The following is an 18,551-nucleotide window of genomic DNA, read 5'->3' as shown; positions in this document are numbered from 1 at the left end:
GCGTTGTTTCCCTCGCTAATCGTCTGAACCCAGCCAATTACTTTACTTAGCTCAGGGAAAGCTGAACTATGGAACACTCTGGCAGAAGGAAATTGTTATGGCAAAGAATTCACTAATTTAGAGGAATTAAATATTAATAGAGAATTATGTCAGCAATTGCCAGATGATTATGCCAAGACCTTCACTGCCATTTTGTTACTGGTGAGTCTTGGTAATTTTTCAGTCTTCTCACATATATGGCCTGGTGGCAGAAGTTTTGCAAATCTCTGCTCTACTAGATCACAATTAAGGAATATGTAGTCCAGCATCCTGCTTTCCACAGTAGCCAACTAGATTCTTATGGGAAGCTCACAAGATGAGACATGAGGGCAATAGCTCTCTCTCACTATTGTTTCATAGCAAGTGGTGTACATAGGCATGTTGTCTCTGATCCATTAAGATAATGTCCATGCAAATAGTATTTTGTGTATGGGACATGGCAAGGAAGTTGTTCGCTTAAGAAACTGCCAGTTTGCAGACTGTGAGCTTACGTTAAATGAACCTTTAACTGAAGATGCCAGAGACCCTTGAGAGCTGTTGCCAGGCAAAACAGACATACTGAGCTAGATGGATAAGTAATGGATAAGTAATCTCGCCTGCCACCACCATTGGAACATTGGACTCACATTCAGCAAGCTTGTTTGCGTAGTTAATGGATGATTCCGTCTAAAAATGGAGTCTGAATAAACGAGGGCAACTTGTTAGGACTGTTTGCTCATGCGTGTGTGTGTGTGTGTGTGTGTTCTATAAAGATGCTCAAATATGAACCACTTTGGACACCATATTTGAACATTCATCCCAGAATTTCCAGAGGCGTCCATTTCTCTCATTTGCTTGGATCTCTTGATTTTGGTTTCATTTCATGATATCAAAATGTAATCTGGAATTGTGAAGATGACCACATATAGTTTAGATCATTGTCCTTCCTGGCTATATAAAACCTAGCTGGAACATTGCTAGAGGGTGGAAGGCAGGAAGTTTAGATCATTGTCCTTCCTGACACACACACACACACACACACACACACACACACACTCTCTCTCTCTCTCTCTCTCTCTCTCTCTCTCCATTGCTAGAGGGTGAAAAGCATTTGAGTGCAGGGTTCTGGTGCCATCTTTGAAAGAGGTGGGGCTTAAACTGCTTAAAAACCATCACTTTGATAGGATGACCCCAATAATTACAGCCTAGTTTTCAACCTTCCCATTTTGGAAAATATAATTGAACTTGTAACAGAACAACCCCCGAGACACCTGAATGATACCCTTTTTCAACCCTTTTATATCTGATTTCTGGCCTTGCTATGGAAAAAAAACTGTTGTTGTTATTTGCGTTCACCTGTAAGTAGTGTCAAGCAGTAGTAGTCTAAGATTTAGGACTGAAATTGAATCTAAGGTTGGAAGTGATAGTCTGCTAAAGGGAATAGGCATCATCCTTTTAGCAATCAGGATACACAAATATTTTCTTGGTTTCAATAACTTAAAAGGTGTATGATGCAAAATGACGATTCATAGATCTTTCTCAATCGTTGCAACTTCTTTAATATATGTGTATGTATGTTTTGTTAGTCCTGAATTCAGGTGCATCAAAATTCCTTATGTGTCCCCCCACCCCCAATTAAATTACTGAAACTTTCAATCACGTGGAGCTTGTAGATCAGGGGTGAGCAACTTGTGGCCTTCCAGATTGACTATGCTCACTAGGGCTGATGGAAATTGTAGCCCAAAACATCTAGAGAGCCACAGGTTGCTCACCCTGTGCTAGATAGTCAGCAGGTAACATTCAAATATACCTGCTCTATACTACTTTTTGTTGTTGTTTTGCATTCCTCTATTTGACTTTACTTCAAGACTTTATCTTTCACTGGCAAAACATTACAGTGCAATCTTGTGCATACCTATTCAAAAGTAAGTCCCACTGAGTACATCTATACGATTGCTGTCTTAATTGGTAGAAGGATCTACTCCATGTTTAAGCAAAATGAATGAGCTTTGTGCAAAATAGCCAGTAGTCTTGCTTTTCGTAATCCCTTTAAATATCAATATCCTTTTAGTACTTAACAGAGTGTCAAATTAACTGTTTTATGATACAGCATTCATCCAGCTCTACATTATGAACCACTTACATAAATGCTGTAGGAAGAGAATGTCCACTGGGGTGGGGGATGAGGATGTGCAATCTAAAATAAATCCACTTAAAAACAAAACAAAAAAATGCTACTTGCGTTTATAGTGCTACTTGACCTTTAGTATTTTTGCTCCATGCCTGGTAAGCATCAGTTTGAAAGCAGTGGTTTTCAGAATGTTCTCAGTAGACTCTTCATCTCCTTAAAATCATAACAGTTGAAGCTTAGCAGCTGCTTTCACATTAATTCCAGTTCTGATGAAAAAGCAGCTTTATTTGAGATGACAGGCAGATATGTTTGGGATTTATTAAATGCTTGGTTTTAAAATTGAAACATTAAAATATATTTACCTCTGGGTACCTATTAATGACCTTAAGCTATGTGTTGGCTAGATTGTTCTCATTTTCATATGAGCTAAGGCAGATTAGATTTGGCAGATACTATAATTCCTCTGTGGTTCAGGCACAATGACTTTACATGTTGTTTTTTCTGCATCTCACATTCTTTTTTTTAATGTTATCAACCTTCTTTAACACCCTTATTAAAATAACCGTGCTGTTTCTAATTTTATGATACAAGTGGGACCTGCACCAACATGTTTGCAGTGTGGAATGATCTGGTTCAGCATTCCTACCAGCCAGCCATGCCCTCTTCCAGGATACTCTTATGTTCGAGGCATGGGGCAGCCTTTTTGCCCCTGAGCATGAGGCAGTGTGCAGCAGTGGTGGGCATAGCCAAAGCTAGCGGTGGGTGGGGCTTAGGTTCCCACCACCTTCACACAAACGCACCTCAGAATTCCCCTTATGGGAGAAGACTGAAGTAAAATAGGAGTTGAGTAGTTCTGACCTCTCTTTAGCACCTCTTAACGCTTCACCATCTTCCCTAAATAGCAGATTTATCTCTTCCTTGTGCTTGTTCTTCTTGCTCCAAATATAGCAAAGACGCCCCCCCTTTTTTTGTTTATTTTTTGTTTTCCATCCCTTTCCAGTGTTGCTTCTTTCTGCTTCAGTCTAGCTTGGCTCAGCTTTGCCTTCACCTTCACCAAAACAAAGAAACAAATATTAAATGTCCACGATAGTACATTCTGAAAGTTACTGGACAAACTAAAACAGTGTGTTTTCATGAGATGAGAATGAAAAAAAAAAAGCCTGTGTTTGATAGGTAGACTGTAAAGTTCATATTTGGGAAATGATCAAATTTGTTTTACATCTATGTAGAAAAGGACCCATTAATATATCTTGTAGAGGTTTTGATAATGGTATTTTTATTATTTAATATCAACCTAGTTACCTTTTAAGAAAAGCTTGGAATTTAAAATTTATTTTTTTAATTTTAATTAATTTTAATTAAAATAATTTTAAATCATTGTTTTTTATCCACTTTATTGCTAATTTGAATATTTCGTGAATTCCTGTTGTATTTTTGGTAAACATACACAATGAATGGAAAAGTGATATGAAAAGCTGAACCACTGATTTTCCATGGAATTAATATTAAATTAACTTCATTTATGTGTCATTAGTTATTATGGTATTATAGGAAGGCTCTGAAGGTTTTTTTCTGAATACTTTATCATCATTCCAGGCCACAGAAAGTGAAGCTGGTGACATGGACCTGAGTGGGTTACCAGAGACAGCAGTCGATTCTGAGGACGATGATGATGAAGAAGATATTGAGAGGGCATCTGACCCTCTGATGAGCAGGGATATTGTTAGAGATTGCCTAGAGAAAGACCCAATAGACAGGACAGATGATGATATTGGTAAGCTACTATGGAATCTAGAAAGAGGAAGAGGGGAAAGATACCTTTCTTTTTTTTGCCTTTAGTGGCATTCAGGTTTTTTTCAGAGATGTATTTTCTTTTCCAAAATGTAACTAAATCAAACAGTTTACTCAATAAAAGAAAAGAAAATATAAATGTCCAGTCACATATGTATAGGAGTGTAGCAAATATCTCAGTATTTAAATTATAGATTTAAAATGTAACAGTGTTAATTACCCCTTTTCTGTGTAAGTAAGAATGGAATCTTGTTCGTTAAAAGCTGGTTACTTCAGCAAAAAAGAAAAAAAAAAGGAAAAAAGCTCGCTATAAGTAATTAGATGATGCAGCATAAGTGGAATGCTTTAAAATAATCAAAAGTACACTGTTGGCTCTCTGCATACATGTGTTTACTCTTTAAATTCGGTATTGGCATTATTTATGAATTAAGGTACAATTTGCCTCTGAAGATCTTGATGTGATGGTTTTCAAATGGTTAAAAAAAGAGCTTCGATCATGTTGAAAATACACATATTTTGCTTATAAACAGTATCAGTCTCAAAGATGGTGGGCCAGTTTGCATATAATGAGAACCCACACTATGAATATTGTGTATTGTTGTTGAATTGTGGATTGTCATTACATGTGAACCTTACACTATGGTTTAATTATATGTTGTTAACCATGAACAATGTAGAGATAGAATCCATGACTTCTTGTTGGGTTGTGAACTCTGGGTTGTTCATGGTTAACAACCCGTACTCTGGGTTATCATTACATGTGAACCAGGTGGGTAGGTGACTTATTTTCAATATCTCAATTCTGGCAGATAGATCAGGATAATCAAGAGTCATTCAAGAGGCAGCTGGCCAGCTATCTGTCTGGTATGCTTTAAGGTGGAGTCCTGCATTGAACAGGGGGTTGGATGCAATGGCTTATAGGCTCCTTCCAACTCCACTATTCTATGATTCTATGAAAAGCTTGCAATAATAGACCATAACCCTGTTCAGACGACATGCTAAGTCATGGTTAAGCTGCTAACCTTTTGCAGCAAATGGTTAGTGAGCGTGTTTAAATCGTGGTTATGTAGCCACTGTGGTTAGGAATGGTTTACACAATACGCTAAGCCACAATATTTAGTTCAAAATGCTTAACCACCGTGGCTTAGCATGTCGTGTGAACCGTTCCTAACCATGGTGGCTACATAACCATTAAAACAACATAAAACTGACTAAAATATAACCACATGTCAAATACCAATCACGATAAATCTCTTCTAAAACATGAAATGCCTTCAAAGGCGTTTGTATGTTTGTTTGTTAGTTGTTAACCAACTTGGGCATTCTCAGTGGAGCTGTAGAATAAAATTGTTTGTAAGAAAAAGTATGGTAGAAGAAGAGTATATTACATCAACTGTAAAATACCAGCAGAATAAGACTAAACTGGATTTTAGTGGGCTTATTCCAGGCAGCAAGTAGGGCCACTTCAAAGAAGTGGGTCACCATCGGTTTATTCTCCCAAATGGATTATATAGGGTGGCCACTTACATATTGCAAATGGGTGGGATATCTTTCAGGTGACAACTGTTTTAATATATTTGCATATTACATTGGTTGCTAAACATAGTGTGATTTACTTCTTTTAAGTCTAGAAGCAAACAATTAAAATATTTTATAGCATGCCGCACATTGTGGAATAATACCAGTTTTAGAATTTTCGAACGTATTTCTGAACTCTCCTTACTAAGATGTTGCTTATAAATGTATAATCAGTGTGTTCGTTCTCCTTTAGAACAACTCCTTGAATTCATGCATCAGTTACCAGCATTTGCTAATATGACAATGTCAGTGAGGAGAGAACTCTGTGCTGTGATGGTGTTTGCAGTCGTAGAAAGGGCAGGGACCATAGTTCTAAATGATGGAGAAGAGGTAAGTACATTTTGTCTGTAATTGCTTTGGTCTCCTTGCAGTATGTGAAACACTGTTCGCAAGCTCTAAAGTAATACCAGTGAAGAAAATAATATTATACTGTTGCTTACAAATAATCAGGATAACTTACTGAACAGAATGAGTTTGATGTAGCTTGGTTACAATTTTGACATTTCAATAAGATTGATACATTGCTCTTATATGCATTTTTGAATCTAGCTTTCCTTATGCAAATATGAATGCGTTACCTCTGTGTATTGTACCACAAATAATTGAATTTTGGAAGGCTTCTGATTAAAATACTGGGATTGTCCAGCCATTTCTTGCCATATAGCAGGGGTGGCCAACCTTTTTGCCCCCGAGGGCCACATGGGACAGGAGGTAGCAGGTCAGGGGCTACATGCTGGAAGTGTGTGGTGAAAGCCAATAGTAGGCAGAGCCTGGGCACTCCTCCGTAACCTACTTCTCCCCCTTTTCTCTCCCTCCCTCCCTCCCCCCTCTCTCTCTCTCTCTCTCTCTCACACACACACACGTGCCATGTTGACTTCTTTCATGACAGGATTGTCATCAGGAACTGGGGGATGCAAGGGTTAACCCCCACCCCCTCAACACTCCCTCCCTGTGCAGGGAAGGCTTTCCTCTCCCTGCTTAGAGAAGAGAGGTGGCTGCTCTAGGTCATCTTACTCCAGGGTTTCTCCCTCACAAATAACAAGATTAAGTGAGTAATAATAATAATAATAATAATTAATAATAATATATTTATTTGTTACCCGCCTCTCCCTCTGGATCGAGGTGGGGTACAACACAAATAAAAACACCATAAAGTACATAAAACTAATTCAAACATTTAAAACCAGTGCATCATTAAAAGCAGCACACCATTAAAAAAGGCATCTTAAAATTCAGCTGGGTAGGCCTGCTGGAGTGCCGGAGTGCAGCAGGCTACATCAGCAGAAGATACTCAAGACCGCCATACCATCTGGTTTCCCTCTCAATATTATTCTAGAGAGAGAAACCACAGAGTATGGCAGGCTAGAGTGGCAAGAGAGTCTGTTTTAGGACCCATGTGACCAGAAGTATAGTGAGAGAGGTCCGGGGAGGTGAATTTGGAATGCAACAAGGGCATCAGCAGGGGAGACCACCCTCCCCCAAGGGGCACATGCAGCTCATAGGCTATGCAGATGTACTTAATGTAGATTATAGCAGAAGGAAATCAAATGCTTAATTTCCGTCTCCCTGAAAGTAACGTTCAGGCCAGAAGATCCAGTGGAGCAGGAGTAGGCAACTTGGTGTCCTCCAGATGTTTTAGACTATAATTCCCTTCAATCCCAGCTAGTATGGCCAACGGTCAGGAATTAAAAGAGTTGTACTCTAAAATATTTGGAGGGCATCAGGTTACCTACACATGCAGTAAAGCTTTCTGGACTTCCTGTACCCTTTGTGGGTGTATAAAGTTTGTTAGTAAAGTTTGCAGAAATTGAAGTGATATCTGAGAATTCTAAGTATTTATGTTTGCTATGCAATATATGACTACTTTTCTCTCTTCCTTTCTTCTCTATTGCAAGAAGTTTATTAAAGTTTGGATGCTGCTGCCTGAAAAGGTGAAATCACTGTGTTTTATTTTTAGCTGGACTCCTGGTCTGTTATTTTGAATGGTTCTGTGGAAGTAACATATCCTGATGGAAGAACAGAAATATTATGCATGGGAAACAGTTTTGGTGTTTCACCTACCATGGACAAAGAATACATGAAAGGAGTAATGAGAACCAAAGTGGATGACTGCCAGGTAGAACTTGAAAATTTGAACGAGGTGTTAGAATAGCATGCACATATTGGGATGATCCATGCATAATGTTAAACTATGGTTTATTGTTACATGCACAAGCCTTGGGCTTGTGCAGTTTCCTCTCTCCTCCTCTGGCACAGCCACAAGGAAGAGATTGGGAATTCATAGAATAATAGAATAGTAGAGTTGGAAGGGGCCTATATGTCCACAGCATTCCCACAGTCCACAAGGGAGGTTATCCAATCAAAAAATGAGACCAGGTTTGTCTGCCAGGATTTGTTCTTGACAAATCTATGCTGGCTTCTAGTAATCACTGCATTGTTTTCAAGGTGCTTTCAGACTGACTTCTGTATAATCTGCTCCAAAATTTTCCCAGGGGTGCATGTCAGACTGACTGGTTTGTAGTTCCCAGGTTCCTCTTTCTGCACTTTTTGAAGGTAGGGACAACATTAGCCCTCCTCCAGTTGTCTGGCACTTCACCTGTCTTCCATGATTTCGAAAAGATAATAGACAGTGGTTCTGAGAGTTCTTCTGCTAGCTCCTTTATTACTCTAGGATGCAGTTCATTGGGCCCTGGAGATCTGAACTCGTTCAAAGTAATTAGGTGTTCCTTGACCTTTGTTTATCAATCTTAAACTGCAATACTGCCCCTTCAGCTTGTACTTCACTTTTTTGTCCTAGGCAATTGTATCTTGATAACAGGGGAAGAAATAGCTATTTGTTTTTAATACTGAAAACAACAGTTAGGAGGGATTTTCCTTCCATCATTCATTTTTATATGCCCTCAAGATGGAAACTAGGTATTTCCCTAAAGAAAATGTGAGCAAGCTTTAGCTTTTATTTGGAGGAACAGTAGAGGAAAGATAGTGATATGAGATTTCTGTGGTAGTCATCAATTCACAGTGAATCCATTAATCATGTACTTTCCTCAGACAGGAATTATAGTAGAATTTATCATAGTGGCTTACTCAGCTACTTGCTGTAGCAGAAATTATAGCAAATCGCATTTGCTTATTCACTGTTTAAAAGATACTACTACTGCAATGTTAGTAGAGAATTTGTATTGCTTATAGTAGCCTTCTTAAAGTATCGGCTTTTCCAGAATCAGAAATATGTTTTGGGCTTTGTGGAATTTCTGTTTAAAGTATTCTGGATTTGGCTGTGATTTCAATTTTGAAAAATATCTTTTTACCCTAAATACAAAGGAAAATTAATGAAAAATAACCCCACTAAAGCTTATTATTTCTAAATTAGCCTCATGGTGTCAAAGATCTGACTTTGTGGTTTATGTTACACTGGAGATTCCAAAACTATAGCACTCCTTAACTAGGAGTTAAAATAATTCAGCCAGAAAGGGATCTAAAAGTTTAGATGCCATTAGTTTTGAATATGTCTTTTGCAATATTTTTTTTCTAGTTTGTGTGCATAGCCCAGCAAGATTATTGCCGCATCCTCAATCAAGTGGAAAAAAACATGCAGAAGGTAGAAGAAGAAGGAGAGATTGTTATGGTTAAAGAGCATAGGGAATTGGATCGTACTGGAACGAGAAAGGGTCACATTGTTATCAAGGTATATTTTGTGTATCACAATGTACATAAAGGCAATCCTATATGCTCTTTTCAAATATTCTGTTTTCGATCTATATCTTAATGTGGTAAAGATTTCATCCTATTGTACAGATTTTGAATAATGGTAATTTTATGAGGGGGGAGAATATCTATTCCTGAGTTTTGTATCCTGTAAATTTAGTCCAATAAATTTGCCTTACCATCTTAACTCTAGTAAAACAAAAAAGGGGATGCAAGTTGAAAAACGTTCATGTATGCTGATATTTGAACATTTACATTTTATAGGGAACGTCGGAAAGGTTAACAATGCATTTGGTGGAAGAACATTCAGTAGTGGATCCAACGTTTATAGAGGATTTCTTGTTGACCTACAGGACCTTCCTTTCCAGCCCAATGGAAGTGGGAAAGAAGTTATTGGAGTGGTTCAATGATCCTAGCCTCAGGGATAAGGTTGCATTAATAATGACCTACTAAAATATAACTGTCTGTATTTAATACGAACTAACTAGGGCCTAGTTATTTGGGCAAAAAGAAGGTGACAAACATACTTTTCCAATGGGAAAAGGAATTGATATAATATAGTATACCACCTGTTTATTTCACCCATATGCAATGTAGTAAAAGCTGTTGAATGTGTCCATTTTCATCTGAAATTGAGTCAATTAGACAACTTTTATACTTCTGTTGTTTTGAGTGGTCAGATCAATGCTTTCACATCTGACATTCATGACTGACTATGCTTTAGCCAATTTTTTTTGAGTTCAGATAGAGATCCTTTTTTAATTAAAAGACTTTTTCTGGGGTTAGAAATTTAGTACACACATACATGCCATTGACAGAGACACAGTCCTCTCAGAGGAAGGGGGTAGTTTCATACCTAATGAAGTGCTGGGCAAGGAATTTTAATCCTCTCTACCCAGCATGCCAGATGGAAATGAAGGTTGGGCCTTCTCATCAGCTGATCTATGTCAGATCTGAGGGAGATCATGCCAAGGAAGATCATGCCAAGGAAGTTGACATGGCTGTAGGGGAGCCTTGAGGGTCACATTAGAGAAGTTCCCCATCAGTACAATGATTTATGTCTTAATTTTGGGGCATCTGGAAACTTTATTAATGTTAGGTTGCTGAAATCAAACAAATCCTTTCAACTTGGAGTCATTGTAGCTGAACAGGGATCTTTCTTGAGAAGTCTTTGTCCCATGGGTTCCTAACAGCACGTTGTAAGAATTTTTCTTCATGTCAACATCTATTTATGGATCCTTTAAACTCAGATCATTGTTACCAAAGACTGCAATAAAGCTGGTATTTAGTAAATGCATAGAAGTGACAGTGGTATTAGCTCCACATTATTAAAATATGTATAATGAATAGTGGCTATTGGTATTGAATCAGTTTGCTGACACAGCAGGAGCAAAGGCTTTCATTTGAAATAAAGTAGCATATCTAAAAGCATATTAAAGGAACATGCAAAAATCTGGCATGCCTTTGAGGCCAAAAAGTAACTGAAAATTATTTTTAAACCATTATCTTCATAAAACTGTTCAGAGCCTGTTGCTTCAATTCTTGTGCGTGCACTCTTTCTTTGTTTGATAGTCACTAGTTTTACTAGAAGAATAAGTATTTGGAATTCTAAATTATGTCAAGAAATAGAAGGCGCTCTTCTGTGTCATTGTCAAAAGGTAGATAGGGCACATCTACACCAAGCAGGATATTCCACCATGAAGGCAGTATATAATAGGCAGGAGCCACACTACTGCTTTATAGCGGTACTGAAGTGCACTGACAACCGTTGGGTGACACAGATCATATACCACTTTCATAGTGCTATATCCTGCTTGGTGTGGCTTCTGCCTTTTATATACCACTTTCATAGTGGAATATCCTGCTTGGTGTAGATGAGCCCGAAGTCTAGTATAAAAATATTTTTTAAATCATTATATATCTCTTATTCCTAATTTCCAAAATCTTTAAGGAGTCCTTCTCTACACTCTTAAGAATACAGCTGGTTCTTTGAAGGTGATGTCCCTTTGACATTGGAAAGACTGAAAAGTAGAATGCTAAGAAATTTAAAGAACCAAGCAATATAAACTTTCGTCCTCCGGGAAGAAAAATGAGATTGCTTTTCAGATTGCTACCATTTTAAAACTAATTTATTGAAAGAACGTTAATGTAGTTTCTTATTGATTGTGATATGTATGATGCCAGATTTCTGTTTTTAGAAAAGAAATATGAAAGAATTTTGAACATATGTGACGCTTTGTTTAAGACCCAGATTGTTGTTTAAAAAAAGAGAAAAAAGAAAAAACTAATTTGGTGGATTCCTAGAAAAAGGCTAGATGTTACTTGATCAAATTTTAAAGTATGTGTTCATACTTAGAATTTAAACTAGTTTAAAACTACTACAATTTAATATTGCTTCCTTCAGGTTACACGGGTAGTATTGTTGTGGGTGAACAATCACTTCAATGATTTTGAGGGCGATCTTGCAATGACTCGTTTTCTGGAGGAATTTGAGAACAATTTGGAAAGAGAGGTACGAATAATTCCCCCCCCCCAAAAAAAACACCCTTTGTGATGCTACATAGATACTAACTGACATACACCTAATGGTTCTGTTATTATTTTTTTCCCTCTGGCAGAAAATGGGTGGACATCTGAGGCTGTTAAATATTGCATGTGCTGCTAAAGCTAAACGAAGAATGATAACACTAACAAAACCATCTCGGGAAGCCCCTTTGCCTTTCTTATTGTTGGGAGGATCTGAAAAGGGGTTTGGAATCTTTGTTGACAGCGTAGATTCAGGTAGCAAAGCCACTGAAGCAGGCTTGAAACGTGGTGATCAGGTATGTAATTTAAATTTTAAGTGACTGTTCTTGAAATATCAGTGACTGTGAATTAAATGAAAAGAATAGATGCCATCTCTTCTTTATTATGTGGGCTTTCTAGATATTGGAGGTGAATGGCCAAAACTTTGAAAATATTCAGCTATCAAAAGCCATGGAAATTCTTCGAAATAATACACATTTATCTATCACTGTGAAAACCAACTTATTTGGTAAGTTTTAAGGCATACTTTCAGGGTAAGGTTTATTATAATGTGGTGGTTTTCAAACTGGAGGCGAGAAGTTCCCGAAAGGCAGACAGAATGCTCCCAAAGTTTGTCCACAATTTGCCATCTTTTTGTGCCATGCACAGCCCTAGTGCCATGATTTACTGTGCACTTTTAATAACTCTTTTAATGTCACTGGCCACTGACCTGGTTCGCATGATCAAAATAAGCGACCATGCATACAGGGCACAATTTGAATAATCACCTCCTGGGCAAGGCTTCTCATGTCTTCTAAACCTGGGTGGCATGGCTTGTTGGAGGGGGAAACCGACCCCTAATAAACCTATAACAGTCCATTGGTTATCAAAGGGTTGTTTCCCCCTACAAAAAGCCATGCCTTCAGGTTCATGCCCGAGTGGTGATTATTCAAATCATGGCCCGTACATGCTTGGCACACACCACAGTTTAAATAAGCCATGGTGGATTATTTTGATGGTACAAACTGGAGTATTTTCTCAGAATGCATGTCTGAAAACATGCAATAATGGCTTTTCTAAAGGCAAGTCGATGCAAAAGAAAAAAGAAAAAGATTCCTTGAGGGTAGGAAGTGAGACATTTGCTGTTGTAATGGATGCTATTTTAATCTTCACAGATACTGCTTTATATGAGCCAGTGCACAAACATTGGGTAATATTTTATGACAATACAAAAGACAACAAGATAATAACAAGAAATAGAAACACTTTGCTTAAATATGAGCAGGATTTTCAGTTTAATCACAAGAATAGTTTTACTGGGTCTGGTCAACAGTCCATATATTCCACTTCTCTGTTTTTGAGAGTGTTGTTTTCTAAAATGAGGTCCAGGAAGTGTGTAAAGAGCATGCTATGACTGTATGGAATAATAATCCGAATTATTTGTCCCAATAACCACTAATGTTCCTGTCCACCATTAATTTGGCCAGTTGATCTTTTAAACCATTGCTAACCTTGTCTGTCACTACCTTGTTTGGCAGAAACCTCATAGGTGGACTATGCAAAGTATGAGAGGAAATTTTAAACTCAATATTTTGAAACAGTTTATGCATGGTGTTACAGCTTTCGTGCCTCTTCATTTAAGAAGATAATGCTGAGATAATGGAATTTTACTATGAAGCCTCAGATCCAGCACTGGGTTAAATGAGTCATTGATCCAATTCAGTTTAAGATGGTGTTTTTTTTACATCCACACACAATAATTAAAAAAAAATCAAAATCAATTGACTTGCAGAACATCTCTAAAATGATGTGCCTGCTCAAAAATGTCTCATTCAGTAGGATTCACTTCCACTGGTAAGTAGATATAGGGTTGTAGTCTTAAAATACAAAGGATTGTTGCTGATGTTTAGGATAGATTAAGGTCAGAAACAACTACTGTGATAATGAAATCTGACTTCATGTTCGCATAACATTTAAATATTAGTAAATACAAATGAGCCAAGTCACTTACTTTGGAATTACTTTAAGGCAAGCAGTGTAAAGTTACTAAGGACGCAATCCTGTGCGTTTCTGGAAGGTAACATGCTATAACTTTTGCCTTCAAATTTCAGAAATAAAGTTGCCCTTGGCCTTTTTGCAGTTCATGGTCTTCTAAACTCTCATCTTCATGAGATACAGGATAAAAGAAATCACAAGAACACAGTTCTGTGGAATTAGGCAGGAAGTAGTGTTATATCAGAAGATGATTTTTGTTCAGATTTGAAATTCCACTCACTTTATAGTCTATGTAAGATGGGTGTGACACAGTTCTTTTGGGTTTATGTTTCTATTTTTTCCATCCATTTCATTGCTATGCAGTCTTTAAAGAACTTCTGACAAGGTTGTCTGAGGAGAAAAGAAACGGTGCACCTCATCTGCCTAAAATTGGTGACATTAAAAAAGCAAGCCGTTACTCCATCCCAGATCTTGCAGTTGATGTGGAACAGGTGATAGGATTGGAAAAAGTAACCAAGAAAAGCAAAGCCAACACTGTTGGTGGCCGAAACAAGCTCAAGAAGATACTAGACAAAACCCGCATCAGTATCCTGCCTCAGAAACCCTACAAGTGAGTGTGGTATATGGCACGATAGTGTGTTTTCCTCTGACTCATACGTAGTACATTAGCTTAGATATGTGACTAATGCATTTTTTATGTTTCACAATTGAATACAAGCAAAAGGCACAGGAATAAACCAGGGACAAGAGGGAGAACTAGGGCTCAAGCATCTTTATGGTAGGATTGAGTGCAATCCTGACTGTACCTACCCAAGTGTTGTCACTGAGACAGAACCAAAGCAGATGGTATTTGACAAGTGAAGTTTGCTCATGTGTGTCATGGCACAGAGGAGGGCAGATGAGATGGACTATGGGGAAAGACCGAAGAGAAACAAAACGTCACCAGTAACTGTGTTGCCATGAAACCGAAATTAGTAGCCACACATCTTCCTTCCAAGCCTGGGGGCAGAGGGGAGCGTTTGATCACCCAGCTGAGAGAGGGAGGGACAGAATCATAGAATAGTAGAGTTGGAAGGGGCCTATAAGGCCATCGAGTCCAACCCCCTGCTCAATACAGGAATCCACCCTAAAGCATATCTGACATATGGTTGGCCAGCTGCCTCTTGAATGCCTCTGTGGTAGAGCCCACAACCTGCCTAGGTAACTGGTTCCATTGTCGTACTGGAGGAGTGGTCAGGGATGGCTTGGTTCCTTTGCATGTAACTACTGTGTTTCTTCTGAGAGAGCTTTGGCTATTGGGTGGAATAGAAATGTAATAAAGAATTGAAGAGGGAAAGTTCAGAGTAACCCACTAGTGCACACCCTCTTGGAAGTTTTGCCAGAGCAATCACATTAATGTTTTGGATCCTGCTGCTCCATTGCATATTGATGTGCGACCAGCGTACAGTTGCACTGACATGGGGTCTAAATCATTTCAGAAGTTTCTGCATCGATGCAATTACCATCCACAGCTTATTCATATGACCCTTGATATTCATCTATTAAGCTAAACTTGCATATTCTCCCTGTAACGTGTTGTTAGCCATGCATATCGGATGATACGGAGGCTGTTATTCAAAAAGCTACAGATTTTTCACTGGACATGCCCAAGTTTGTTTTTATAAAGAAGGTCTCTGGATGGTCATAGACATCCTGTTTCTGTGCCATCAACATCACTGGATATATAGTAGAGCTGCTTCAAAATTAAACTTCTTTCTGTGTAACATGCAGTCATATTTGTCAGGCAATGTCCACTGAAACAAACTTATTGTGTAGAAAAGTTTTTGGTAGCTGCAGTGACCGTCAGTCTTACATTATGCATAATTCTGGAGGTGTAACCTTGAATATTCTGATGGTCTAAAATTTTCTGCTTTGTGCTTGAAAGATTTAGTAGCAATTCTTCAGTAAGAGAGCAATGCTATAGTCCCTAGACGACTGTAGAGGGGGATAGGATATTTGGATTCCTGGATCTGTGGTTGTAGGCAGTGCTCTTATCTTGGACCCAGGAGTCCAAGCTCCCCTCCCCCTCCCCATCATAAATAGTGTGCAGAGAACAATGCTGGCTGCCTTTCCAACGTTGCAAATGTGACCTCAAGAGAGGAGGGAATGGGGATGTGCTGGTGGGCATGGAGGGGAAGGGATGGCACGGTTTATGCCGTATCCCCAGCCTCCTTCCCTCCCTTTTCCCAATGCATCAGCTACAAGGGCAAAAACAACTGTCTAGCTAAAATGCAGGGCAGGAGGAGTGTGGAGGCGAAGATTGCTTCTGTCATTCCTCACGCTCTGCATTGGATGTCCATACGCCCCGGAGTTTGGAGTCTTACCATCCCCATTGGGTTGCATCCTAAAGTTGTAATAAATATGCTCTCATGTATTTCCGCAATAACTTAACTTGAAAGTAAACTTAATGTTGTTACTTAATAACATGCTGGATCTCTGAGGGGAAATGATACGAGGAGAAGTGTATCAACATTTCTTTTCCTGAAAAATGCGAACTTTGAAATGGGACCACATACATACGCACATTTCCATAGCTTCTGGATGCAAAAAAAAAAAATTCCTGAGCTTTACAGCTACATCAAGACCTAGGTGTAATAATCCCAATTCAGCTGTTACCTTATTAGCGGATATGCCTTTAGTGAAGCAAACCTATGCTTATATTCACAAAGTCTATATGGTGTGGGGGTATAGACAGGGACGGTGGTGTGTATGTAAGTCATCTTACAAGAATATGGGGAAAATAAGAAATTCCAATTATTCTAGATAATATAAAAGCACTGTATATTTTTGGTTTCCCCCCTCTAGTGATATTGGAATTGGCCAATCTCAGGATGACAGCATTGTAGGGTTGAGGCAAACTAAGCACATTCCTCCTGCTCTGCCAGTCAGTGGAACACTGTCTTCAAGCAATCCTGACTTACTACAGTCACATCATCGCATCTTAGATTTCAACACAACCCCAGGTGAGCCTCAAGTTCTTATTGCCACCCTTAGGGCCACCTCATATTTTGTATATGTGTATCACAACTGAAGTACAAAGACATGCACCTTGTGTTTGGTTGAAAATAGTGTGAAAATGCCATTTTTCGTGGGGAAGTATATGGAAGTGACAACCATGAAACCATCAGTCTATGTGTGTAGCTGAGTAAATGACAACTTAGGTGCATGTGCACAATTGTAAAATGACAGATACCCGTATATAACATGCAGTTTGAAGTAGCCTTTGGTTTATTTGGACAGCAATTGTTTATGTTGAGATGTGCATGTCTGTTTTACGTGAAAGTCCTCTCCATGTGTTTCTTGTATTTAAAGGACACACAAATAGTCAAAAATGAATCTACTGAAAAACGCTGTAATAAATTTGAGCCATCATGAATTACCAGTGATTTCTCACAGTCACTGTGCAGACAGTAAAAATCTTGTAGTCCTTGCTCAGATGACATACCAGGCAAAGTAATGTTGGAATATTTATAAACAGGAAGTATCTGTATTGTGTGATATTACTTTGATGCAGATTACCTTCTGGTATAGACTTCATTGGCCTTTTATCCTCTGTGATGTTTCTCCCCCCCCCCCCCCCCCCCCGGTACTCTATTTAACATTAACAGATAATGCTCCCTTAAGAGCTTTAAGGAAAGCTGGGCTATAATTTCAAGCCACAGTGTGTGCTTTAAACCGTTTAAATAGTTTCGTTGTTTCTTTGGACTGTGTTAAAGATGGAGATGGGGGAGGCATTCAGGAAATGGAATGTACTAGAGCAGAAAGAAAGCAGCTTGTCAGAATTGCTGTTCCATATAGCTTGGAAGAGCAGAGGAGAGCTTAGGGAGGAACATAAAACTGTGTGCTGTGTTAGGTGGATTTGTAAATCAACATTTCAGTGTGGGGATATTTATAGCAGTAGGAATAATTTCTTCAACTTTCAATACATTTTCCCTGTGTAATTATTATGCAACTTGAAAAACGCAAATCCAAATTTTGACATCCTTTTCAGTATTTTGCCAGATTGCCACCATTCAATCTCAATCTTAATGTGAAAGCCACTTGGGCAGCAGATTTCAAAGATTTAAAAATATCACAGCAAAGGGGGAATTGTGAAGTATCTGAAGTTAGGTAGGGTGACCATATTTGGGAAATCAAAAGAGAGGACACCCCATTGTTGCCAGCCCCCAAGATGGCGTGCCCACCCCAATATGGCCAACATGTCTACTTCTACAGCACACAATTAAGACAAACATATTCTACATAATGTTAAAATCACTGAAATACAGTACAAGTGAGTCATTCAACATATCTCTCTGCCCAGTCAGGCACCAGCTTACAGTGGTATTGCTAAGCAAATTTGGATGCTGGATGTAATGGTCTTACAGCCCACTTTATATCTTAAAACACATCACTTCACTTCCACAGTGCACAGTCTCAGACAGACTGAGTGGGCCACCAGGACACCTTGCACAACAATGGCAACCCTGTTATTTCTTTTTATGTTTCCACACGTGTGCAGAGTTTCACATTTTAAACTGACTTAAGGTGAATCATATGCATGTTTAGACAGAAAAAAGCCCCACTACTCCCAGTATTCACCAGCCAGCCATCCTTGGGGATTCTGGGAGTTGTGAGACTTTTTCTTGTCTAAATATGCAGAAGAGTGTGCCTTTAACTCATCATGTCACGCCAGCATGACTACAGAATAAAACACGATTTCCTTCTACTGCCCTGATCCTGGTGGTAAGCACCATTTTGTTATAGAAAAGGATATTAATTACTAGGGGTGTGCACGGACCCCCCGCTC

General features: G+C 38.7%; 1 protein-coding gene across 5 annotated transcripts in view; it reads left to right on the top strand.

Annotated features, from left to right (window-relative positions):
- RAPGEF2 (Rap guanine nucleotide exchange factor 2) overlaps positions 1 to 18,551 on the top strand; it is a 179,466-nt gene that overhangs the window by 133,554 nt on the left and 27,361 nt on the right. For all 5 annotated transcript variants that reach the window (XM_063135424.1, XM_063135423.1, XM_063135422.1 and 2 more), the window contains 10 exons: positions 3,746 to 3,923; positions 5,712 to 5,848; positions 7,476 to 7,634; positions 9,051 to 9,203; positions 9,488 to 9,652; positions 11,628 to 11,735; positions 11,842 to 12,045; positions 12,149 to 12,257; positions 14,087 to 14,333; positions 16,568 to 16,725. In XM_063135424.1, the coding sequence (XP_062991494.1) occupies positions 3,746 to 3,923; positions 5,712 to 5,848; positions 7,476 to 7,634; positions 9,051 to 9,203; positions 9,488 to 9,652; positions 11,628 to 11,735; positions 11,842 to 12,045; positions 12,149 to 12,257; positions 14,087 to 14,333; positions 16,568 to 16,725 (1,618 nt within the window). The remainder of the gene's footprint in view (positions 1 to 3,745; positions 3,924 to 5,711; positions 5,849 to 7,475; positions 7,635 to 9,050; positions 9,204 to 9,487; positions 9,653 to 11,627; positions 11,736 to 11,841; positions 12,046 to 12,148; positions 12,258 to 14,086; positions 14,334 to 16,567; positions 16,726 to 18,551) is intronic.

The sequence above is a fragment of the Elgaria multicarinata genome, chromosome 10 (assembly GCF_023053635.1).
Source record: "Elgaria multicarinata webbii isolate HBS135686 ecotype San Diego chromosome 10, rElgMul1.1.pri, whole genome shotgun sequence".
Classification (NCBI taxonomy): domain Eukaryota; kingdom Metazoa; phylum Chordata; class Lepidosauria; order Squamata; family Anguidae; genus Elgaria; species Elgaria multicarinata.
Note: the sequence above shows the minus strand (reverse complement) of the source record. Positions and strands in the feature narration are given on the sequence as shown.